Source organism: Macrobrachium rosenbergii, chromosome 2, assembly GCF_040412425.1.
Source record: "Macrobrachium rosenbergii isolate ZJJX-2024 chromosome 2, ASM4041242v1, whole genome shotgun sequence".
Classification (NCBI taxonomy): Eukaryota; Metazoa; Arthropoda; class Malacostraca; order Decapoda; family Palaemonidae; genus Macrobrachium; species Macrobrachium rosenbergii.
Genome location: NC_089742.1, coordinates 74,016,592 through 74,043,036, shown reverse-complemented (window position 1 = coordinate 74,043,036; position 26,445 = coordinate 74,016,592). Strand labels below are relative to the sequence as shown.

The 26,445-nt window shown below is 36.7% G+C and overlaps 1 protein-coding gene across 1 annotated transcript in view; it reads right to left on the bottom strand.

Annotated features, from left to right (window-relative positions):
* Positions 1–388: 388 nt before the first annotated feature.
* Positions 389–26,445, bottom strand: part of LOC136848622 (eukaryotic initiation factor 4A-I-like) — a 37,278-nt gene continuing 11,221 nt past the window's right edge. Inside the window, exons 4-9 of the mRNA XM_067121018.1 lie at positions 18,325–18,490; positions 17,112–17,330; positions 10,800–10,972; positions 7,419–7,588; positions 1,306–1,455; positions 389–434 (exon numbers count right to left, since the gene is read on the bottom strand). Coding sequence (XP_066977119.1) covers positions 1,311–1,455; positions 7,419–7,588; positions 10,800–10,972; positions 17,112–17,330; positions 18,325–18,490 — 873 coding nt within the window. The 3' untranslated portion in view covers positions 389–434; positions 1,306–1,310. The remainder of the gene's footprint in view (positions 435–1,305; positions 1,456–7,418; positions 7,589–10,799; positions 10,973–17,111; positions 17,331–18,324; positions 18,491–26,445) is intronic.

Sequence of the window (26,445 nt, the reverse complement as noted above, 5' to 3'; positions counted from 1 at the left end):
AAGTCGGTAGTCTGCAGCCTAAGTGATATCAGAGTTGTTTCTCCTAGGATCTTCAACAAAAATTGAAGACTGCAACTGCAACTATACATACAACATTCAGTGTAAAATGTCGCAAAAAACATAAAGGTTTCACATTTATGTTCCTCAGCTCTAGTAAAATCTTTCAAAGATATGATACACATGTTGCAGTGTACCTGGATACACAGATAAATACCTAGCACTGCAAACAGCAAGAGGTTAAGAACTAAAGGTCCATTTTCTAAGGTAATTACAAGTGTAACAAAGTAATTACAAGTGTACGATTTGTCTTAAATACACACCCATTATATCATACAACAATGCTCACACTATTGGAATAACTTAAAAGGTATTTCATAATTACACAAAATTAGTGACTTGTTGCTTTATTTACCAGCACTCACAGCTATCATTACCTGGAAATACAAAAAACGTGCTTTAGGTTTAACAAGGCTGCAAATACGCCAACTTTCTATTGTCCATTATAAATGTGATGAGCCAATGAAAGAGAAGCCACTAGTGTTTAGATTTTATTAATAAATACACCAATATCACTTAAATTTAAACAAATGTTTCCGTCTACGTCTTTTTGGAATATAATAACCATGAAATTGGCCTAATATATTCTTTCTTAGACAAATAAATGTTATTCTAAACACAATGACTACATTGAAAAAACATATTTCTTTACTGAATTCTTGACTACTGTCATTCAAAGAAAAATTATGCCTCATCATTAAGACAGAAAAATTACTCAGGAAGAAATGGACTGTAGACAAGACTGATATCATCAGGAATGACAAAATCATACAAGAGATAAGGTATTGAAAAAGCAGAGAAGGAAGCTAGAAGGATGGCAGAGGGGTGGACAGGTTGCCGCCTCTTCCTAAAGGCGGATCTGCCAAGACCCTCTAATTTCACTACCTTCACACTGTATGAAAATCTTAACCACAAATTAAAAATAAAAGGGCAAAAAGCCCCTTCTAACAGCCTTAGAACTAGTCTAACTACTGCTGGAAATCATGGAAACCTGATACAGTATTATAACAACAATCAGGTTAAGTGTCCACCCGGAACCACAAGCTTAATATTCAGAACAGATTTGGAAATTCCAGGAGACACAGCTGAGGAGCTCAGATACTGTTCAATGTAAGATCAGCAATCCAAGCTCTGATCACGATGCCAGCACTCAATTTCTGCAGGCAGCGCACACAACAGGCAAAGTCGTCTTCTAACGGAATTGCGGAGGAGCAAACAATCTGAAAACACTGTTTGCTAAAATCTCACCTAGATTAAATTAAGTCAGCCACATTCATGGGCATTTCTTCAATAGAGGTACGGTAGTGCTCTTCAATATCCTGAAGAATTCTAGTGTCTTCAGCAGTAACAAAATTGATAGCTACACCTTTTCGACCGAAACGTCCACCACGTCCAATCCTGCAAAGATAATTTCATCAGTATTATTCTCCTATGATGCTTTATTTTCACTGTCAAGCATCACCAATGCAGTATATAATAATCTAAGCTAAAGTATTTTGTTTTTCCTATGTACAGACACCAAAGACTTTCATGTTAAGACTATGACTTTCATGTTAAGACTATCTTTCAGCATAAATAATTCACACAAGTATTAACAGCAAGGTTTTAGCAGCACTAAAAAAATAAACTATCAAAGAGTATCTTTCTGCATATATAAATTTACGAGAAACCAGAGCCTTTTATGTAGAAGTATCCTTGAGCACATGCTGGAGCTGACAATTGAAACTTGGTAATAACATATTTAACTAAGCAGACTGGTTGAGGTAGGATTTGATAAAAAGTTTTAATTTGTTTACCTAAAAAAACAATTAAATCACTCAAAATTTTATTTGTACTTAAATGAATACAAACCACAGCATTTTAATTTTTAAATAAAATCTTCACTCCAATCCTAAACAACTGTAAGTCCAACCTCCATCTAGAAATGACATTCGTCCCAAAAATAAACAAGGGAGTGTTAACTCTGCAAACTCTTATTTGGGCTAGCAAGGGACGACAATGATAAGCACCAAAGTCTGAGTGGGAAGTCTGTGAAATCAAGTTTTTATAGGAAAACCTCAGAAAAATGTGACTTCTACAAGGGGCGACATAAGTCTTATGACCGCTAACATCTGGCCAATAAAATTGACAGGTTCAGATAATGGATTAATTACCCATCCCTAGCCCCATTATTCAAGGGGAGAGTGGAGAGAGATCAGCGTATCAGCCAATGCTCTAAGACTGGATGTTTGCGTAGACTACCTGTATTTACGGCCAATCCAGTTTAAACTTTAACTGATCTACTGCCTCACAGAGGGAGGAAAGAAGGAAGAGAAGCCAGTTGCTCTACTAACCAAGACCCCGTCTTATGCCCTCATGTAGCTAAGGCAAGATGCTCTTCTGTCCACATGAAGCTTTGATAACTAAACAACTGGCTGACCAGCCACCACAGATCCCAAGAAGGTATTCAAGGACTTCTAGGCAATCTCCCTTGTGTACAAAAAGGTAAAGGCAATTTCCCTTGTGTACAAAAAAAGTAAAGGTGGTCTGCAGCTGCCCAAGAATCTGGCACAGATGAGCCAAACACAGAGCTACCATTTTAGCCAGAGGGCAAACAGATTGATCATCGGTGTTCCCCAAGCTCAAACAGCCTTTCAGCCACTCAAGGGTATAAAGACCAATCTGTCCCTACAACAGCCTTTCTGCCGCCACTCAAAAGAATAAATACCAATCTGTCTCTATTACTTGGCCCTGACAGCTGACCATTCACCACATTTCCCCTTGGGCAGAATGTACCTGGCTGACAACTCAACAGCATGGCGAACCACCTGCTTGCGCATCTGCCATGCCAACTGACAGGTGAAGAGAGTGACTGGAATACTAGCAGAGCTAGCAACACTAATGGCAAGTCCATAATGATACACACCTAGATTCATGCCATCTACATACACATGAAACTGACATGAGTTCTGGCATGTGACCCAACCCTCGTTTTGATGCATCTGTGAATAGAAACACCATTGGGAGGAGGATTGTATGAGACTGACCAAAGTCACATTTCCCCTTGAAACAAATGCAGGTGGAGGCACCCATAACTTTTCCTGATGTGACAAGGCACCAAGGCTTACCTTCCAATCCCGAATTGGTTGTTTCTGCTGAGTCTGCCGACACAAGGGTCCAAATGAGACTCACTGCTGCTATGTCTAAAAGCATGTCTAGACTTTACCTTCAAATCATGGTAAACCAAGTAAGTGATCTCAGTTCTGGAGCAAATTAGCCTCTGAGGATGCCAAAACCAGCCAGTTATCAGATAATGCAACAAGCACATATGCACCCTGCAAATGGGTCAAGCTGATATCAAGGTGAACACCCTTGTGAATATCTAAGGAGCTGTAACCAATCACAGGCACAATGAAATGGTAAACCATCAAGTTGCAGACACAGGTACTTTCTGAGAGTACTGGATGCTTACTCCGATGAAATCCAACATGGACCGTGCTATTTCCACCTTGATTCAAGTCTGAAGTATACACTTATTCATAAGACTTAAGACTGTCTCCACCTTCTGGTTGCCTTCACCCAGAGGAGGAAACTTTTGAATCCTAGAATGGATCACCTACAACTTATAAAGCATTTGTCTCCAACATCCACATCACCGTAGCTATCCTGAAGGACTACCCAAAACTGTCCAATTGCCCAATAACATGACAGGTATCCCTTAACCCTTAATGGACGGGAATCCTCATGTAAGTATCTATAACAGGTTTTGGGTGATGGACGAGAATCCTCATAGAGTATTAATAAATTTAGACACAGTTCAGCTCAGTAAATGGGTATCTCAGGGAGATCAGTACTGTTCTTGACTTACTGGGGAGATGTCTTGCTCCTCTCTCTCCCATGACATCTTTTTATTTATTTGCTCAAGTATACCCAGGGATTGCTGTTGGTTTTAGTTCTTATCTTTTATATGATATGATGTCAGTTTTAATTGTAATTTTGCAAAGAAAAATGCAGAGAAATATTAGAAAAAACATATATACCTCCAAAATATTTACTGCATCTCCCCATAGTAAATTTACATAAATATTTTATAACAAATATACTCAGAATTTGTTACTGATTTTAGTTCTTATCTGTTATGACATTGTGAGCTGCAATTATAACTTTACAAAATAAAATAAAATTAGAAAAAACATGTATAACTTGGTAAAATTTACAAGTTTTTGGTAAAAAGAGGTCCCTTACAGGGTTGTAAATAGTCACTTTCAACTTCCCATGGAAGGTAGGAAAAATTTTTTCAAATTTTTTTTTTCTTAAACCATGTGCATTTGCATATCTTCCGCTTTCCATTGATGTGTTTTTTCTTAAATTGGCCAACCTTAAAGTCCTCCCAGTCTGGGGATTTGCAAGATATATTAGCTCGTCCCTTAAGATTAAACCATGCCAGCCACAGAGAGACTCCAAATCTCAACATCAACCCCCTTCCCTCATCTTCCTCTCACCTCTCTTCCTTGCCATGAACAGGGGTGGGGAGGGTGGGTGGTTTGACACTAATGAGCTGAGAGAGCTCCTTGCCCTTTCTGGAAGACACTATTCCTTGTCACAATACCCTCCTGACACAAGGCACGGGAGCGCAGTTGCACTGATCCCTAAGAAGTTTTGATGGAGACCTCATGATGGATCAGAGTCAAGGCTATCAGTGATTCACTTCTCAACTACTGCCTCTACCTTACCTTTTTAGAAAAGTATGGAGGTTCCCAAAATTAGACTGTTCTATAATGACACACACTCAGATTGTCTCAAGATGACACCAATAGTGTTCCACCATAGGCTGAGCTATGGTGGTGCCTGGAAGGAGTTAGTTAGTTATAAATGATTTGTTTAACCAGACCTCTGAACTCTTTTAGGGTTCTTCTCGAGCTGGGAGAGGCCAAGGCAATTCTCCCTCAGACAAAGAATTTCCACTGGCATGTCAAGCAGGGAAAAGGCGCTTGCCCAATCTGCTGGACAGCAAAGAACCCTCTGAACCTGAGAGCAGACTGTTAACCTGTTCTAAAACACCATGAGCGTGCTGTGACCAGCAATCTAGATAAGTGTCTCATTTCAAAAGCATACTCAAGGATTAGATCAATCGTGGAGACTGGGTTCAGATGGGGAGCTGGGGGGTCACCTCCATCAGATCTCAGTGCTCACAAATATGACTGATGATCTCTCCAGGGTTGTTCCAACTCTTGCCTGCCTGGGTTCTGATGGAACAGGACCCTCTGGTCCCATCAAATCAACAAACCACAAAACGGGATAACCCAAGAATGTAATGAGGTTTGAAATTGTAGTCATTCCTCCCATAAGAATGATTGGGAAAAGCCAAACAAGTAGAGGCAACAAAAGATGAAGTATGAGCACTAATGTGCACCTCTGGAATTCCATGATCTGGTCAAGATGCTACACTAACACAAGTACAAAGATGATTACAATAACCATGTGTATTGTACAGTGTGGTCCCTCACGCGTGAACCAGCTGTTTGCAAGTGTATGATCAAGAGACAGTGCACATGCTCAATGAGAAGATAAGTGCTGACTCTAACACAAATACCTTGATAGAGAAACAGATGTAAGAGTATGGGGCAGTCCTCCTGCCCAAGAAGTCACAGGAAGACTCAAGGCATTGAGCATACTCAGGAACCTCCTAGTCAACTTTCCCTATAACATACATCCCAAATGTAGGTGAGCAAATTCTGCCACATAGAAGGGGACTTAGCCAAAGCTAGTGGGTCAGAAACACAACTAAGGTGGGTTCCCCAGAATACCAAGAGAAGGCCACATATTCCACTCATACTCAATGGAGTTATCATCCCTTGAGCAACCTGCACAGTAGGGGTAAACGGTGGTGAAGCACACACAGGGTCTCAGCTGGGAAAGAGCCCAGTATGAACACCTGATTTGCCACTAGACAAGTTTGTGGGTTGGTCTTTCACCTTATTGCTTGTTAACCCCAACCCTCAATGGCCCCCACCCCTTCCCAAAACCCCACAAACACAGGAACAAAACCTGTATGCACACAGAAAGAGCAAGGAGAGGTTGCACCAGTAGTGTGAAAGGGGACTATTTCCTTCCAGCAACACTGGCAAACAGATTTTAGTATTCTTCTCCTTGTTCAGAAACCTTCTGTTGTTCCACTGCAAAGGAGACTTTACTAACACATTTCTCAAAGGAAAGATCAGATAGCTGGTCCTACTCCTACAAGAGAAGCAGTATTAGTGGGATCTAGAGACATGGAGGACATGAAGCTCATACACTTGTTCATGTTCCACTCATCTACTGTTTACTCTTCTTAGGAACATCCAATTCCACAGACAACTCAAACTAACCAAAATGAAACTATTTCAAGTTGGGAACTGACAAATGCACATCAAGACACCCTTACATGACAGTGGACAAAGAAAATCCTCCACGATGGCCAGCAAGTTGGGGTTTACCAACCCGTTCCCGCTTACGCTGGAGGATACTCATACATAAGAGGCTCAGGTTTGTTTTCTTGCAGGAACAATAAAAGCTTTTAACTGAAAACAATTGACCTTTTGTGTCAAAGTGGGACATTACCATTCTGAAGTATGTGCATACTTCAGAGGGTGAACTCCAGAATTGTTAATTATTTTTGAAAGAAGAAACTGCAATATTAAAAATAAATGTGCTGAAATATTCTACACAAAGATGGAATTTAGCATATTGGGGACTTTTGAGTGGTATCCCTTTCACTAAATTGCACTTGCACAATTTTTCTTAAAGAAAATTTCTCTGATTTAAAAGCTAGGGGGTTTGGCAGCTTCTACTTTTTATACTATAGACTTCTACTTTTTATAATATAGAAAAGTGAAAGATGCAGTCTCACTCATACAAGTCTGCAAGTTATACAATATTCAAAATATAAGTAATATCTCTTTATCTGCATGTTTTTATTACTACACTGGATGGCTTGCATCATGAGCCATACATATCTGTACAACATACATTTCAAGATTTTGGACATCAGTACATCACAGCCAGTGTTCATGGCCAACCACTAATGAATGAATGCCAGAGTTAATCATATGTTTAGTTAACTGTCTCCTTACAACTACAGGACTGAAAATAATGACATAATACTAAAACTATAAAAAGATCACTTTCAATTTATCCAGATATTAAGTTGCAAACACTACTAACTATACGAGAAATTTTATTTTACTCAACAGAAATTCCAGGCCAGACCAAGATTCTGACTCGGTGGTCTAGGTAAACTATTTAGAATACAACACTACATGATGTTACCTTTAAAACATATCTGTAAAGGCATTATTGCTATATATACACCGAGTCACTATTTCTGAAGTATTAGCTCTTACCTATGGATGTAGTTTTCTCTGTTTGTAGGGAGATCATAATTAATAACCAGTGAAACTTGCTGTACATCAATACCACGAGCAAGCAAGTCTGTGGTGATGAGTACACGAGAGGATCCTGATCGGAATTCTCGCATGATAACATCACGTTCCTTTTGGTCCATATCACCATGCTGTAATAACAATACGCAACATTAACTTTCAGCTTCCTACTGTCTCCACACAATTTCAAATATATGCTTTTCACTCACTGAGAAAATTATAGTCATACCCAAACTTACGCAAAGTTAGATTCCAGAAGCCCTCACACAAAGCGAATTTTCGCTTAAGTTTGGCAAGGTCTCTAAAAATGCTAATAATTGCTTATTTTTAGAGTTTAAAAACTAAATATGACCCTGATCATGCTCCCAAAGTATTAAGCAAACTTTTAAATGAAATTAAAGTTACTGTAATTTCATTTAAAAGTTAGCTTAATACACTACCCTTAAAAAATTAAATAAATGATTGACATAAAAATAGAGTTGGAAGAGAATTTCTATCTCTCCCCTTCCCACTGATCAATTTTTAGAAGTCTTCTCAACCTCGTTTTTAAGAACTTCCTTGTTCTATGTCTCTTTCTCTTTGTTCTGAAATGCTTTTTCATGAACACTGTTTTTTATTTGGATTAATACAACTCATAGTTACTTTGTCTCTGTTTTAGAAAGCATTTGCCACATTACAGCATTTCTTCACAGTTCATAGATGGTACAGGTAAAAGTATATCAATTTAAACTATCTACTGTACAAGTAACGATGTACAGATGTAATAAATTGTAAAAATGTGTGAGCGCTAACTACAAACGAGAGATAAGGGTTGTCCTTACTAAAGAGAGTGAAATTATTTATTAACTATTAAAAAGAGAGAGAGAGAGAGAGAGAGAGAGAGAGAGAGAGAGAGAGAGAGAGAGAGAGAGAGAGAGAGAGAGAGAGAGAGAGAGGTTGTCCTTAAATTATTTATCAAAAGAACTAGAGAAAATAACGAGAGAAATTATTTAGATTAATGGAAATATTTTGGAGAGAGAGAGAGAGAGAGAGAGAGAGAGAGAGAGAGAGAGAGAGAGAGAGAGAGAGAGAGAGAGAGAGAGAGAGAGAGAGAGAGAGAGAGAGATATGTCCTGGGCAATGATTAAGATAAATTATTTATCAATTATTATGGAGACAGAGTTTCACAAAAGATTGGGAAATGATATTTGTTTAAAACACCACATAATTTACTGTAGAAATGTAAAAATTTTGTAATTACAGTTTCATTATTATTATTATTATTTCAAAATTAGTAGTTATTATTAGGTAAATAATTTATCATACAAAAACATATACATACATGTAACCAAAAAATTCTCTCATCCCAGTAAGAGATAATTATTATTTTTATTATTTAATGTTATTTAATTTAAACACAAAAGCTTGAAAACTTATAAATTACGTAAAAACAAACAATTATGCGGGGTTTCTCAAGGATTCACAGATGTTGCGTTATCTGTGAAAAAATCGCTTATGACAATTAGTTAGGCTTCTATGAAAAGTTTTGTGTCTATGAATTCATGCAACTCAAACCGTGTAAGATTGAGGTACTACTGTTTATATATATGGTGGGGAAGGGGGGAGGGTTGGACATGCTGCTGATATGCCTCCTGTGTAGGGGTTTATCCTGGAATCAGTAGCTAAGGGATGGATGTGGCTGACTACACAGGCTATTTGAGAGAATCATGAAATTTATACTATATAACCAAGCACTGGGGGCACTTCCTGCCAATCAGTGCTCAAGACTGTGAAGAAGGGAGTTGGAATGGTTGGCCAGCAAACCATAGATCAAGAACATAAATCAGATGCTGAACAATCCACAGGTGAAACTGGGATAACGTCCCAAAGCTGCACTATAAATAATAGTTAAGAAAGGCTGGAGGCAAGGTTGAAGGAAGGAAACAGAAATAGATATGTTAAAGCAAATGGCTAAAATGTGAGTGCAGCTAGGGGCCAAGAGATGCTGTGAACACCCTTTAGTAATGACTATAGTGCATTGCATGAGTGCTACATCCAACTAATTAGTATTTCAAATTGGAGCAAAACTACTAATAGTAGTACATTTTACATCATTGTAAATGAGCCTCTTAAGAACACAGCAGGAGTGGGGGGGGAGGGAATATGAAACTAATCATAATTTCAAACTAGATCAGAGTTACAGGTAGTTGATCACTAATCTTGCATTGCTGGGACCAGTAGGGTGCCAGGCTAGTGATTTCATCAGATCACAGAATAAACATTGAATTGCCAATAAAGTAACAATGAAAAAATGAAATAATGTTTATATATCCCACATATCATGTGAGTTCCACTTTCTCTATTGCTGGCACTATCATTTTCTTTGTCAGCAGCTGTACAGAAAATGCTTTTTATCAATTCAAATACATTTGTGTTTCTTTACTGATTTTAGGTACAATTTGATATCAGCAGATCACACAGTTTATCATTCACATTCAGAACATGTATGAATGCAACCATGCATACATGCATTTCTCTAAATTAGCTAAATCAGAGAAAATGCTTGTAAAAGGTTTTTTTTATTTTCGGTGCATCTTATCAAGTGACTGCTAAAAGTTTATGTCAATTGTTCTATGTCTCCTGATTTTGCTGTTTACTACTATGTATTTAGAATTGATTTATACAATGAACCAGAGCTTGATCTAGTTCAGATCTGCTTCCATCCTTCACTGTTTTCTTTTTACATTTATTTCTTTGAATTATTGTTAGTAGATGAACTGATTTTTTTACTTTTTCTTTATGCCATAAACAGATGACAACCCATTGTTGTCAATATCAAAAATTTCTCTCACAAAAACACTGCTGTTGAGTTTTCAAAGTTCAACCTCACCTTTTATAGGCAACATACAGCATTTGAGCTTTACAAGAGAAGCATTTCCTTTATTAACTGGAGCTAGGGCTAAAACTAAAAGTGAACAGTTCATAATAAATAAGTGGTTTACTTGTGTTTTTAAAAATGCCATAAATGTTTTACTGTACTGCACGTAGTATGACCATACAGTTAGCTGCAAGTTAGTGCGACAATTTAAGAAATTTAAGATTCCACAAGCTAAAATTTGTGCCCACTATATAATGGAGCCAGATAGTGATTAACTACCTGTAATATCTCACAAGATGACAGTTTACAACCTATATGTTCATCTTAACAATGGGGGCATCCCATTTTCCATTATTACCCAATACAATTCAACACTTTTTAGAATAAATTTCAATTAAGAAACTGTAAATAACCACTGTAGGATTGGCCCCAAACAAAGCCATGGCTCCTTATGCCTTTTAATGGCCAATTTCTAGTCTTACTTACCATTGCAGAAACTGTGAAGTCTCGTTGATGCATTTTGTCTGTCAACCAATCTACTTTCCTCCGTGTATTACAGAAAATTACTGCTTGAGTAATTGTAAGAGTTTCATACAGATCACAAAGGGTTTCCAATTTCCAATCTTCCTTCTCAACATTAACATAGAACTGCTTAATACCTGAAAAAAAAATTAAAAGGAAAATGTTGATAAGACCAACAGATTTTATAAAATTCAATGACACTGACTGACTGGCTTTATTAACCATGCATACACAACTCTAAAAATAATATCTACTAAACAAGAAAGGATGAAAAGATAAAATGTGGACAATCCCTATGCTTGGAAATTTACTTTGACTCCAGTTTTATTACCTTTCATTGTGTATGGTTAGTTTCTTTCAAAGACGTCAACGTATGAAAGTACCCAAACAATTTCATCACAAAAATTATTATTATCTGGAATGAATCTTATTGACTGTCCAAGTTAGCTGACAACCACAATTAATGAGGATGGTGGGTTAGTGCAGCCAAACAACATTCAGCGACCAAACTAAAAGCTTTTTAATGCAGGGAAAAAGCTTCTAAATATTCTTGCCTGTTGTGTGATCATTACTGGTAGGTATTGTTGCCAGACTGTGCCCGAGTTGAAATCCCATAACTGACAACCCAAAACTAATGACAACTACTACCTTCACATATGAAGGCATGCTCCTATACACCATTTGAGTACCTTCATGCTCCCAAACTTGAACAGTGGGATTGCCTAACAACAACTAATGATAACAGAGGAAACAAGATTACTCTCATATTTGGCTCAGGAGAAAGTGTTCCTGCCACAATGGTAGGACAAGGGCTTTAAACATATCTAAATTTGAACGTCTAAAAAAAAAAATGAGACAAAAACATTTACATCTCCACTGAGCTGCATTGACAATCTTCTCAAGGAAAGGTTTTAAAAAGGAAATCAAAGGCATGCTCATGGCATGGACACCATGAGGCTTTACTTTCAAAAACAGTAAATGTTCAGCAATCAACTTTTTGTGTGCATTTACTTTATCAGCATTCTTGGACACAAAGTATTTGGCCTCCTAACTACATGGTATAAATTTGTAACTCCTCCTCTTAAGGGTTTAAGTCTGTCCAAGTATACCCTTATAGAGTTCTAACTGGACATAAAAAACCAGTTCTTCATTGCATACCAAAACATTTAAATTAAGCACTCATAAATCTGGGAAGGGCTTTCACTTCTACATCTCTTCTCTAAGCAATGAAAGAAGTGAGTGAGGTTTCCACTAGAACATACATACAGGAAAGGGCTAGAAGCTCACTAATACACTTTACCATCGCAAGAGCTGAAAGAAAAGGCTCAAACTGAGATCATATTAAATCCTTAAGGATAACTTTCAAATTTCATCGTAAAACCCGGTAGGAAGATTTGAAATTTCCAGCTCAAAAGATTGAAAACCTCTTCAAATTTAAATTGTGAGCAATACTCGGAACTTAAGATAACATTAAGCAACAACCTTTGGTCGCTGGGATTGAAAACTGCTTTACATACCTGATACCGAAGAACTTTATCAGGATATCTATAATGGAATGGGTGCTGGATATCCCTCTGGACAAGCTCCAAGATCAATAAACTGACCACTGTTATTGATAGTTTAACAGTGGAGGATGTTCTATACTAAAGGATCACTTCTAGCCACTCTAGAAAAGCCTCTAGCTCATAATGGATGATTGACAATCAGATGAAGCATGTAGAGGTTTGATGTGATCTTCTCTAATAAGACTGAAAATATCTTTCCTGAATGGCAGAAGGTGATGAAAATCTACTGCCAGAAAAGGAAGTCCAGGAAACCATTCCCTTTGAGGCAATCAAGGAGCTATCAAAATCATCCTTTATTCTGTGAAGCTCACAACTTGAGCATTTCCTAAAAAAGCAAACAGATGAAAAACATAAAGTTCCAGATTCAACCACTCAAAGAAAATCATCAACTACCCATGCCTGAGGATCCTGACATGGAGGGCAGTGAACTGGGAGTGTTGTGTTTTTGGCAGTTGCAAACAGACTGACGTTTGGGTCTCCCCAAAGGTTCTGAAACTTCTAGCAAACCTGTGGAAGAGACCATTCTAAAAGAAAACCTTGCCCTTTCCTGCTGACCTCATTTTCCATAATATTGTTTCTCCGTGGGACAAAATGAGGTAAAGGAATGATGTTCCTGGACTCTGTCCAAAGGAGAAAGATTTTCTATACTAACCTTAACAGATCTAAGTTTCTCTCTCTTCACCGCCTTACGTAAGAATTGAACTGTTGAGGAAAGACTACAATCACCTTGTCTCTGGCAAGGCGTTCTGCTTGCATAATGCCCTGTCCTGAGGCTAGACTTAGATAATCTTACACCCTCAAGATCACCTGAAATGAATTGGTGAGAACTAGTTGTACAATACAGAACTCTAATACCAAGTAGGTGACTCCATCTTGCTAAGGATGCCAACACACAGGTGAATATTTTTAGTGCCATACTCAGACCACAACACAAGAGTTTAGAATTGGAAGATCTTCCCTTGGAAGAATAGGCAGAGATACTTCTTCGACTGAGGTTGTACTGAGACTTGAAAAAAAGATGTCCTAAATGTTGACAGACATCCATTTGCCCTTCTGAATGGCTGCCAGTCCTCCATCGAAAAAGGAGTAAAATGAATAAACTTGAGATTGGGATGCCCAATACTGGCCTCCAACCCCATCCCTGAGGTCTAGGGAACAAGAAAATCACATTGGTAAAATGGTTTGATGGCCTTGTTGCATAACAACTACCTGATCTTCCCCTCTCAAACTCAGAATGTTTTCAGACAGTAGGGAGAGAAGAATATCAGGAAGTCAAGAAGGGTGGAAAAATAACAAAAGGTACTACCCATCACTACACAAGGTTGTTGTTGAAGCTTTGCTAGACTTCAAAAACCCTGTACACAGGCATCTGAGATTATTGCAGCCTACTTAATCTTAAAGAGTTCAAAACATCAGTTATGGTTACATTTGCAATACTTCCTATCAGAATGTAAGCCTTGATCACTACTGAAGCTTAACTCAAGAGCAGTTTGGGACATTCCACGCAGAACTTTCGAGAAGAAAATTTTTGTAGGTGGAATACCCTAGAAGTATCTTAAACAATAGCATTAAACACTTGAGAGTTGAGACAATGACGGAATGTTTCAAAAAACAGCTACTAGTTGTTGAGCTGGACTACTCGTATAAGATAATTATGTACACAAATGTTTGTTACTTTAAAGCCGACATCTGTAAAAGGAATTAAACATTCCTCCCTTAGCATCAGAAATAGGGCCATCAAGGTGAGGTTAATACTCTGACGCTTCATAAAGAAATGCCACCCCTTCATGAGTAAAATTAATATTACTATTGTCATCATCAATATTTCTCATATATGTATCTACATATGTACATACATACACATGTATGCACATACACATTCACAATTACATATAATATATACTGTATATATACATTCTCACAGTAATCGAGCTGTTGTGCTAAGAATGAAATATAGAATTCAAAAGTACTTCTGCCTCACATTTAGGCCAAAGTACCTTGGTGCAAGAACTTAAAATGCCCCTTTCTTGTCCAGCACAAAGTGACAAGTAAAAAAAAACAGAACACAGGAAAACCGTATCTTGCAAGGCATTTAAGACGTAACCAACATTAGGATATATCAGAGAGAAACAGCTAGACAACAACTATATACATATGTAGGGGCATGTACACCCAAGCCAACAAAGCTAACGCAGCTGTGAACTACACAATGGATGAGGATAGGGCGATCCCAGTCACACATAACCATAGGCCTAGCATTAGGATTTTGTTTTTCTGAAATTCAGTAACAGCCGAAGCACACCAAGATCAACTTAAAACTTGCAGGTTGAACTGAGGCTGAACGAGTCAGTCTTAACACAGCTTTAAGTAGCTTCATAAAACTGGAAACCAACACAGTGGCATTCTGAGAATCAGCCTTAAGTGTTATGCTTCCGAGATTGCCTTGGTTGTTGTTTTAAGCAAGCACACTGCCTTGATTGGTTGGTTCCTAAGCACTCACTCCACAAACACAGCCTAACGGTAGATCCGAGACAGCAGAAAATGGCAAATCTACGGATGAAGCCGAAAGGAAATAAACATCAGAAAAGGAGATACAGCAGGGAATGCTTGCAATGGCATCACAGAATGCCGGTGGTAAGTATCCGACAGCTGAGAGAAGGCAGAGGGTTCCCACATGAAACCACCATGCAATACAGACAACAGCCAGAGCCATCTGCACAACACTTTAAGAGGCAATTGATGAGAAGCATGAGGCCCATTCTATCATAAGGCTAGCTTAATTCTAGATAAATAGTCAAAAGGTGACAAATATGAGGCAATAGAATGGAAACTGAGTAAGAGGGGGAAGGTTAACACCCAAAACAGGGGACTACACGAGTAAATGATTACCCATAGAACTGAAGCACAGCTCAATTAACTGAATTAAATGTAATATGTCTATAACCCCTAGATAACCACCAGTTCACACCAGTTCTCACCAAAAAAGAACAATACCTGAGCCAGTACACACACGTGCTAAACTGCCAAATAAATCCTCCTGAGAATACGTCAAATTTGAGCCAGATGATGATTTTCAGAAGTAGCGAAGGGCACAGACCTTGGCCCCAAGACACACCATGATACCCTGTCCACAGAGTAAATCAACAGATGTTAGGCAGTCCAGAGGGAGGGCTACAGACAGACACCAACGCCCCGACACTTTCTCTCTTGCAGGGCATACCGAAAAAGGTCAATAAATGGGGGGGCGGTCCACAATCTTCACCCTAATATATATGGTCAAATTTCTAACCAATAAAATAACATTTCTCAAATACCTACTATTTTTCTCCTGAACCACACAGGGAGCATAAGAAGGCAGAGCAGGAGTGACAGAGGAATTATCCTACCAGACAATGGAAAAGGAGAAGCAACAATGAAGTAAAAAAAAATTAAAAAAAAAAAAAAAAACAAATAAAGACTGAATAGGCTTACAGCCTGCCCTAACAAACTGTCCACGTAACCTGTTGGCCTCTTGCATCTTCCGATACCTCACAAAATTACTCATCCTCCCATAAGATCACTCCTTATTTTCTTCACCAGAAGTAAACCACACATACCTTAACAGCTAGGCTTACACACACATGGCCATCATGCACTACTGAAACACTCAGTTTATATTAACTCGTTCCTATACAGCCTAATGCTTTTACTTCTCCTTGCTGTAGATGACTACGCCAAAAACAGAAAACAAGCACAATGCCATACAGGAGAAATCACCCAGAAATAGACAAAATTATTACTAATGCCAACTCTCACATCTGCACAAGGACACAGCATGAAGAATTCTGACAAGAACATAAACATTCCAATGCCACCTGGTGGGAAACAGGTGATTACAGAACCAGTCCTGGGGGGTTAGCCAAGTTATTTTACTTTGAATGCCATTTGCACAATGGCAAAAGGATAAGCTAACTTTAACAGTAGGTAAGATTCATTCCACATAATGTATTAATGAAACCACTTCTACTGACTGCTCGATATAGTGTACTTGCATATATAGGTAGGACTGCTTGTAACATTTGCTGGAGTCTAAGTAAACCAAATTACAACATTTGTTTGTGAAACATATTTTAATCTAACCTCAACTTTTACAGTACTACATTGACCTCACTATGCATAATAGGTTAATTAGTGAAGTATGCATAACAAATAAATCAACTATGTATACAAAAATTAAACTGCAGCAAACTGACATGTCAATTACTCGACAGAACATAATTAATTCTTTTTCTTTTTAAATGTTGATACTTCTATTCTTTGCTTTTTTAAATGTTGATACTTCTTTGTTTTTTCTATTTTCAAATACTATATTACAGAGATAAACATCCTAAAGTGCAACTTTCACTCATCACCACCTTATAAAAAATTTAGTAAGTAATAAGACAAAGTACTGAAAAATGTAGGTGTATACACACACTGAGTCTACCTTCAACCAACTTGAAAGATAGCAGATGTCTTTATTTACTATCCACTCAAAACTACATTCCTACAGTTTTCTTTAATTTTCCTTTACAAACAAGTTACAAAAATTATGATAGCCTTCTATGTAGCATTATATATGTACCTTGAGTTTAGGCAATTCGGCATACTAAATAAACATTATCTACCAACAGGCATGTGATACAGATTCTACACCCACAAAAAAGGGACTAACAATAACATCAAAACCTACCTTCCAGAGTGAGTTCTTCCTTCTTTACCAAGATGGTAATGGGATCTCGCATGAACTTGGTGGTAACATCCATAACATCAGCAGGCATGGTAGCTGACAACAGCACTACTTGAACATCATTAGGTAAGAATCTAAAAACATCATAGATTTGATCCTTGAAACCTCGAGACAACATCTCATCAGCTTCATCTAGTACAAACATCTTGATGTTTTTGGGGTCTAGAAATTTGAAAAATAAAGAAAATTTACCTTAGTAATAAGTTCTTTACAATATCCTATTAATCTATTTCTCACTTATGAAATTTTCATACAGTGTCATCTCAGATTTTCTGATTCCTTCAACTGTTATTGGTTCACATAGACTAAACAAATGATTTTTCTCAACTGCTTCTACCTCTTCCTCTTTCACACTGAACATCCTCACCCCACCTCCAATATGGAGAGTTGGCTGCATCCCAAATTTACATGTTAAACTTTTCTTCCATTCTGTTACGTTTTTACATGTGTTTAACCAGACTGTCTAGACTTTTCAAGTCTCACTGAGTTTGCCTTAACTTTTCCTTGATAAATTACTAAGAGCTCATTTAATAAACTACACCACCATAATAATCTTACAATAGGCAAAAACAAATAAATGAAGAGAACTTGCATAACCTATGAGTGATTTTCTTCCTAAACCTTCAATAAACATTGGTTGAAAATTAGACAATTGAAAAAATTGTTCACTTGTTATTGTTCCAAATTGGACCATAGAAGGCATTCAACTGCCAAATGGCCAGCAGTTTGACTAACTGGAAGAGTATTCCTTGGATATGGGTTTCTTTTTTAAATAAAGGGCACCACAATCTTACTATGGATTTAATGCTGAAGTGATAAAAAAATTTCACAAATTTATACGAACATAATAAAAATCCGGGAATGGAAACATTCTTAATACACGACTCTGAAGAACTAAAACAATCCTACTACAGTAACTGACAATTAAAAATTTCAGAGGCAGTATGTTTTTAAAAATCTAATCTGACAACCACGAGACAGCTGCTGTGAAAACTACGCAATGTCAGTAAATCCTTGAGAAAAAGCAAATCTGTTTAGATAATAGGAATTAAAGCAGTGGAGAAAAACAAACTTATTTCATATCCAACCCCATTAACAGAAAAACTGACAAACACATGATAATGATCATAAGATAATGACCAAGATATGTACTTACTCAGGACTCTACGGTTAATCATGTCGTATACACGGCCAGGAGTACCAACGATAATCTGGACACCCATCTCAATACGTCGCATGTCTTCGCGGAGATTTGTGCCTCCAATGCAAGCATGGCATGAGACATTCATGTAATCCCCTAAAGCTAGAACAACCTTCTGAATCTGTAAATGGAAGATCACTGAAATAAATAATCTTCATATGAAGTAATGAAATAAGACATTTACGACGGTAAAATTGCCACGTTAACAGCAACCAAAATAAGAAAATACTTGATTTGCAATTTACATTATAGTCATAATAAAGGATACAACAATAAATTACAAAAACTAGGACATAAGTTGGCTTGCATTATTCTACCTAACAATACTGACCTACCCAAGGGTTACATGGATAAGCTTTTTCCTAATAATAATGTTCTACTGCCTACCTGACACTACCATTTCCAATCTTTTTGAGAGCTGCCTCCCACAACCACTAAATTTTCACAATAAATCTTAATTTGAATTTGCACTATATGTTCTATTTCTTACAAAACAGATTCAGTAAACATATTGCAAAAGAATTTTACCAAAACTCACATTCACACTTCCATTTATCAATGCACGACACAAAGAAAAGTATAAGACACCCAGCAATTTTTTTCTATTGTCATAACAAGAACAACAAATTCCTGTTGATGGGATCTTTAGTGAACCAAGACCTACTGTGTCTAGTCTAGAGTTCCACATGGTAGTGGTTCTTGGTCCACTGTTATTTTTGGTGTACACATGCGATATGGTTGCTGGCCTGGAATACAAGATTGTTCAGTATGCTGACAATGCAACTCTTGTGGATGTAGTCTAGTCTCCACTTATGAGAAATGAAGCTGCCCTCTGCCTCAATCAGGACATAGACCGGCTCAGAGAATGTTAGTCGGTGGAGTATGAGGCTGAAGTCCAGTAAAACGAAGACTACTGATTAGGAGAGAGCGAACAGGTTTTCTATCCCACCCTCCCCTTCAGGTGGATGGGACTTGCCTGATTGAGTCTGAAACTTTAACTATTCTCTAGGTGTAACTTTTGACTCGCATTTTACTTTTGAAAAACATCTAATGAAAGTTTCAGCAAATGCTGCATGAAAGTTTTAGGTCATTTGTGTTTTTTTCATAGAATACTGTTCTCTGGTGTAGATGTCTGCTTCTGCTAGGGATTTATCTCTTTTAGATAGAGTGGTTTGTGATGGTAGGTTTCTGTTTCCTAATATTAACAGTTATGACTTGGACCATCGACGGGTCTCGTTTGTCACTTTTTCATAATTTGTATTTTAACAGACATCTTTTAACATTCACAAATGATCACTGGTCCCCTTTTCCGGCAGAGAGCAACCAAATTCACTGAAAAGCAGCTCCAATATGCACTAAATGTACCTCACTATTGAAATTCTCAACTAGGTCATTTATCTGGGTATACTGTGGATTACTGTAACAACGACTTTATCACAAATATTTTTTGGGGAAAAGAGCAGAATTTTCTTGTATCTCATAATTTGGGAGGAAAAAAAAAAAAAGCTGAATTTTCTCTCATAAACTCTACTCATTATTTCACCTACATGAAGTAATTTTGGTTTTTTTTTATGGCACTGTCTGGAGCAATCATCATTCAGCTGCAAAATGAAATGAAATTGAGCAACCTATCTCAGAAACTGTCAAGAGCTACATGTCTTTGAACAGGAAAGGTATAAACTTTTTTGTGCAGATCGCATGGGTGACTGACACTTTTCTTAGGAGAAATGTGACGCTGCTTTAGCATTCATTTTTCCACATTTTCCTTTCTGTAATTACAACTTTTTTCACTGCTAAAACTAGGCAATTTACCTGGGTGTGCTATGGATAAAAAATTAAGACTATTGCAAATAGTTTTTTGTTTTGGTACAATTTCTTGGGGGGGAAGTGAAAAATGTTCTCAAATCTCATTATTTCTACTTGTTATTCAACCTACATGAGGGTGGAGAGATGTTGGGAAAAACATCTGCAAAAAAACCTAAAGATGTTAAGGAAACTTGGTGGTCGGATGAAGTGAAAGAGGTGGTCAAAACCAAAAAAATGTTCCAAAAAGATCTGGGAAAAGTATGGACAGCTAGAGGATACGGAGAGATACACAATACATAAGAAACATGTAAAAAAGGCAGTTGTACAAGAATATGCAAAAGCATTAGATGACATGTATTAACCCTTAAACGCAGGCTGGACGTATCGTACGTCGACTAAAATTGTCTGTTGGGTGCCGAGTGGACATACCGTACGTTGACTACAAAAAATTTCAACCTTCGGTCAACTTTGACTCGACCGAAATGGTTGAAAAACGCAATTGTAAGCTAAAACTCTTACATTCTAGTAATATTCAATCATTTACCTTCATTTTGCAACAAATTGGAAGTCTCTAGCACAATATTTCGATTTATGGTGAATTTTTGAAAAAACTTATTGCTTACATCCGCGCGCAGTAACTCGGCCGAAAATTTCAGAAATTCTTTCGTTATTTTGTCGTAATTTTTGCACCGTTTCATATTAGCCGTTACATAAAGTTTTATATATGAAAATGTGCGCAATTTCATGTAAAATACAACAGAAAACAACCCATGGTTGTAGCTTTTATCAGTTTGGAAATATTTTCATCTAAATCACGATAAGTGCCAAAATTTCAACCTTTGGTCAACTTTGACTCGACCGAAATGGTAAAAAAATGCAATTGTAAGCTAAAACTCTTACATTCTAGTAATATTCAATCATTTACCTTCATTTTGCAACAAATTGGAAGTCTCTAGCACAATATTTTGATTTATGGTGAATTTTTGAAAAAAACTTTTTTTACGTCAGCGCCAGAAATTCTTTCGTCACTTTGTCGTAATTTTTGCACCGTTTTATATTAGTCGTTACATAAAGTTTTATATATGAAAATGTGCGCAATTTCATGTAGAATACTACAGAAAATAACTCATGGTTGTAGCTTTTATCAGATTTGATATATTTTCATATAAATCACGTTAACCCTTAAACGCCTGTTGGACGTTTTAAACGTCGTCCAAAATTGTCTGTCGAATGCCGAGTGGAGGTTGCAAACGTCGACTGAAAATGCTTTTTTTAAATATTCGCGGAAAAATAATTGTAGGCCTAGTTTGCGGAAGATTTCAAATCCCGCGCCTCAGCGGATGCTGGGAGTTCACGTCCAGCTGTTGTTTTGTTTCTGAGCGTCACCCAGACGCGCATGCGCGAATTTCTCCCATCTCGCATCACAGAGCATCAGATCAGCACCTTGCGAGAGCGATATTTTGACGCAGACGTGTTTTGTTGAACTTTTGCGAGTGTTAGCGTATTCGTGCTGCAACAGAACGTTTGCAGAGATGTCACAAAGGCGTCAGGACCGTGAAAGGCGCATACTGCCTGTCGGAAGTGAGCGTGTGAGGCAAGTTTTAGACTGGGATGCTGGAGAAGGACCCAGCATCCAAAGTGAATTTTAACATTCGGTCAACTTTGACTCGACCGAAATGATAGAAAAACGCATCCGTAAGCCATAATTATTACATTCGAGTAACAATCAATCATTTACCTTCATTTTGCAACAAACGGAAAGTCTCTAGCACAATATTTAGAATTTTGGTGAATTTTTGAAAAAAAAATTTTCCTCCGCTCCGCACGCGCGAACTCTGCTGAAAATCCTGTCATTTCTTGTGTCAGCTTGCCGTAATTTTTTCGCCATTTCATATTATTCGTTACATAAAGTGTTATACATCAAAATGTGCGCAATTTCATGTAGAATACAACAAAAAATATATCATTCCTTTAGCTCTTCACAGTTTTTTTATATTTACATCGAAATAACGATAAATAGAAAAAAATCAACCTTCGGTCAACTTTAACTCGATCGAAATGGTTCAGAAATGCAATTGTAAGCTAAAACATGTACAGGCTAGTAATATTCAATCAATTTCCTTCATTTTGGCACAATTGGAAAGTCTCTAGCACAATATTTTGATTTTTGGTGAATTTTTGAAAAAAACATTTTTTACGTCCGCGCGTTACGAATTCATGCATCATTTTGTGGTAATATTTTCTCTGTGTTGCTTTAATCGTTTTACAATGTTATATACCAAAATCATCGCAATTTAGTGTACAATACAACTAAAAAACATTAACTCATTAGCTTCAACCGTTTTCCTTACAGAGCGATTTGTATACAGGTAGTCGTCGACTTACGACCTATGCGACTTACGACTGACCGACTTTACGACGGCTATGACAATATAATAATATATATAATATTTAATTTTATATTTTGCTAAAATACGCCGAGCGCATCGCATGCGATACTTTTTCCCGCTACCGCAGCAGCGCTCATATCCGCGAGATGCTCAGCTTTCGGCAGCATTGTGTGTTTGTGTCGTTTGAAAATGGTAAAAGATTCATATTTTTGTAATGTATTTTGTATTTCTATTTTTTGCAAATAAATCAAATGTAATAACAAATTACCGTATTTGATGGCTTATAATACGCATGTCTGCATAGGACGCACCCCAATTTCAGCAGGACACTGAGGGGAAAAAAACAAGGTTTCTAGCCTATGTTCATATGATTTTGGTAAGTAAAACTGTAGTATTAGGTTATCATATGCATATTGTTTCTTACCAACAGAATCAACAAAAACATTAATAAAGAAGTTATTTACCATATTTATATTTATCAAAATATGTATTAACATTAATAAAGAAGTTATTTACCATATTTATATTTATCAAAATATGTATTATACAATCAGCCATTTACTACGATCGAATGTTTCGTCTGCTGCTGAAAGCTACCTCATAGGTTTACCAATAGATCCAACACATTCATTTGTAAACATTGTTTCTTACCGCCAGAATCAACAAAAACATTAATAAAGATGTTACCTACGGTAATATATGTTATATATATCCATTATATATTATAAAAGTATGCAATCAAGGGGTAAAATTCAATAAATAAAAATGTTTCTTATGTAACAGCTCGAGTCTTGTGAGCAACTGAACAAAGCCATGTTATTATTCTTAAAAGAGAATGCTAGCACGAGTTACGAAGTATCAACTCAACGAAGCCTTGTTATTATGCCTAAAGAGAATGGTAGCAGGAATTGTCAACCACCAATTGATTGAAACCACCAATTGATTGAAGCCATGTTGTTATGCGTAAAGAGAATGTTAGCAGGAATTGCCAACTAGCAACAGAACGAAGCCTTGTTATCCATAAAGCTCTCGAGATAATCACCAATAGGTGGCAGCACACGTACTGTTTATATCTATAAATGTGGAATGCGGCGATACGCTGTAGACGACGATAATGATATTAACATTTTAATGAAAATATCGATAACAACAACGTAGATATTGATTATAATACTAGCAGTAGTAATTGCGGTGATGGTGTGATAATGATAAATAATTATAATAAACTTTGTTTTTTAATAGGTTATTAAGATAACACCGAATTTTACGCTAGGCTACATCATCTTCGTGAGTTTCATGTATAATTTCGGCCAAAATTCTTAAATTTTGAGCCTACATTATGTACATAGGACGCAGGGGGATTTTTTAGGCCATTTTTTTTTTGTTAAGAAAGTGCGTCTTATACGCCATCAAATACGGTATGTATTTAATTCAAACCTATAAATAAACAAAAGTAAATAATACGTCATACGTGGAGCCGATTGGCAATGCAAATGGCGGATAAGAAAATGTAAACAGACCAGACAGATGGTTTGAATGCCTACAATAAAAATGTTAAATACAGTAATAAAAGTAAGTATTAATCAAGGAGTTCAAGCATGATAAGATTTCATATACTAAACGTAAAAATAGGTACTATACATGCACATTTTTTGGATAAAATAAAATGTATATGTAGGCTAGTCATACTTAGGATATATGATGGATAATATACGATAGGTACAGAATACATGGACATATGTGGTTGGTCGACTTACGACGAGATCGACTTCCGACCGCTCTGTCAGAACCTAATGCCGTTGTAAGTCGACGACTACCTGTACAATTATATACGAGTTTTTTTTTTCGCTGTCATATATTCCAATATTTATATATGATAATGATATTTTTTTTACTTCTGATGGTTGCATACTAAACTTCAGGCAATGAGAAAAAAAGGAGCCAAAAATGAACTCTTAATCTTGAAAACTAAGTGCGCTGTGATTTTTTGAAAAAACTTTTTCCAAGCGCTACCTCTCGGAGGCCGCTGGCATATGGGAGACGTTTTTGAAAATAGGGCTTCGGCGTTAAAGGGTTAAGAGCCAAAATTTCAACCTTTGGTCAACTTTAAGTCGACCGAAATGGTCGAAAACGCAATTATAAGCTAAAACTCTTACATTCTAGTAATATTCATTCATACCTTCATTTTGCAACAAACTGGAAGTCTCTAGCACAATATTTCGATTTATGGTGAATTTAAAAAAAAAAAACTTTTTCCTTACGTCTGGGCGCGGTAACTCGGCCGAACATCTCAGAAATTCTTTCGTCACTTTGTCGTAATGTTTGCACCGTTTTACATTAGTCATTACATAAACTTTTATATGTGAAAATGTGCGCAATTTCATATAGAATACAACAGAAAATAACTCATGGTTGTAGCTTTTATGTGTTTTGAAACATTTTCATATAAATCATGATAAGTGCCAATTTTCAACCTTCGGTCAACTTCAACTCGACCGAAGTGGTCGAAAAATGCAATTGTAAGCAAAAACTCTTACAATCTAGTAATATTCAATCATTTACCTTCATTTTTCAATAATTGGAAGTCTCTAGCACAATATTTCGATTTATGGTGAATTTTTGAAAAAAAAACTTTTTCCTTACATCAGCGTGGAAACTCGGCCGAACATCACAGAAATTCTTTCGTCATGTTGTCGTAATGTTTGCACCGTTTTTATATTAGTCGTTACATAAAGTTTTATATATGAAAATGTGTGCAATTTCATGTAGAATACAAAAAAAAAAACTCATGGTTGTAGCTTTTATCAGTTTTGAAATATTTTCATATAAATCACGATAAATAGAAAAAATTCTACCTTCGGTCAACTTTAACTCGACCGAAATGGTCGAAAACTGCAATTGTAAGCTAAAACACTTACAGTCTAGTAATATTCAATCAATTACCTTCATTTTTCAACAAACGGGAAGTCTCTAGCAAAATATTTCGATTTATGGTGAATTTTTAAAAAAAAAAACTTTTTTTTACATAAGTGCGTTACGAATTCATGCATCATTTTGTGATAATATTTTCTCTGTGTTGCTTTGATCGTTTTACAATTTGTTATATACCAAAATCATTGCAATTTAGTGTACAATACAAAGAAAAAAAAATAACTTGTTAGGTTTAACTCAGCACGATTTGTATACAATTATATATGAAATTTTTTTGTGCTGTCATATATTTCAATATTTATATATGATAATGATATTTTTTCATTTCTGATGGTTGCATACTAAACTTCAGGCAATGACAAAAAAGGAGCCAAAATGAACTCTTAGTCTTAAAACTAATCGTGCTGTGATTTTTGAAAAAACTTTTTCCGCTTCAGCGCTAACTCCCAAATGCCGCCAGCATACGACAGACACTTTTGTAAATAGAGGCTCGGCGTTTAAGGATTAAGAGCTGGAAACACCTGAAGGGGAGAGAAAAATTCACAAAACTGCCAAATCAAGGGACAAAAACACCAAAGACTACTCCCTTATAAAACAGGTTAAGGATGAAAATGGAGTGGTTTTATGCAATGAGGATAAGATAAAGAAGAGGGGAAAAGAATATTATGAACATCTGTTAAATGAAGAAAATCCTAGAAAAATCTTTGAAACTGTTACCAGAATCTTGGTATGACATACCATTAGCAGGAGGGAGGTAAAGGCACCACTAAAGATGAAAAATGGTAAGAGCAATAGAACCAGATAGAATTCCTGCAGAGGTGTGGAAGAGCCTGGGAGAAGAAGGAATAGACATACTGTGGGACCTAGCAAAGAGAATATACAGTCAGAAGATACTACACCAAAAGAATGGAGAGAAAGTTTTATTGTGCCAATCTATGAAGAGAAGGGT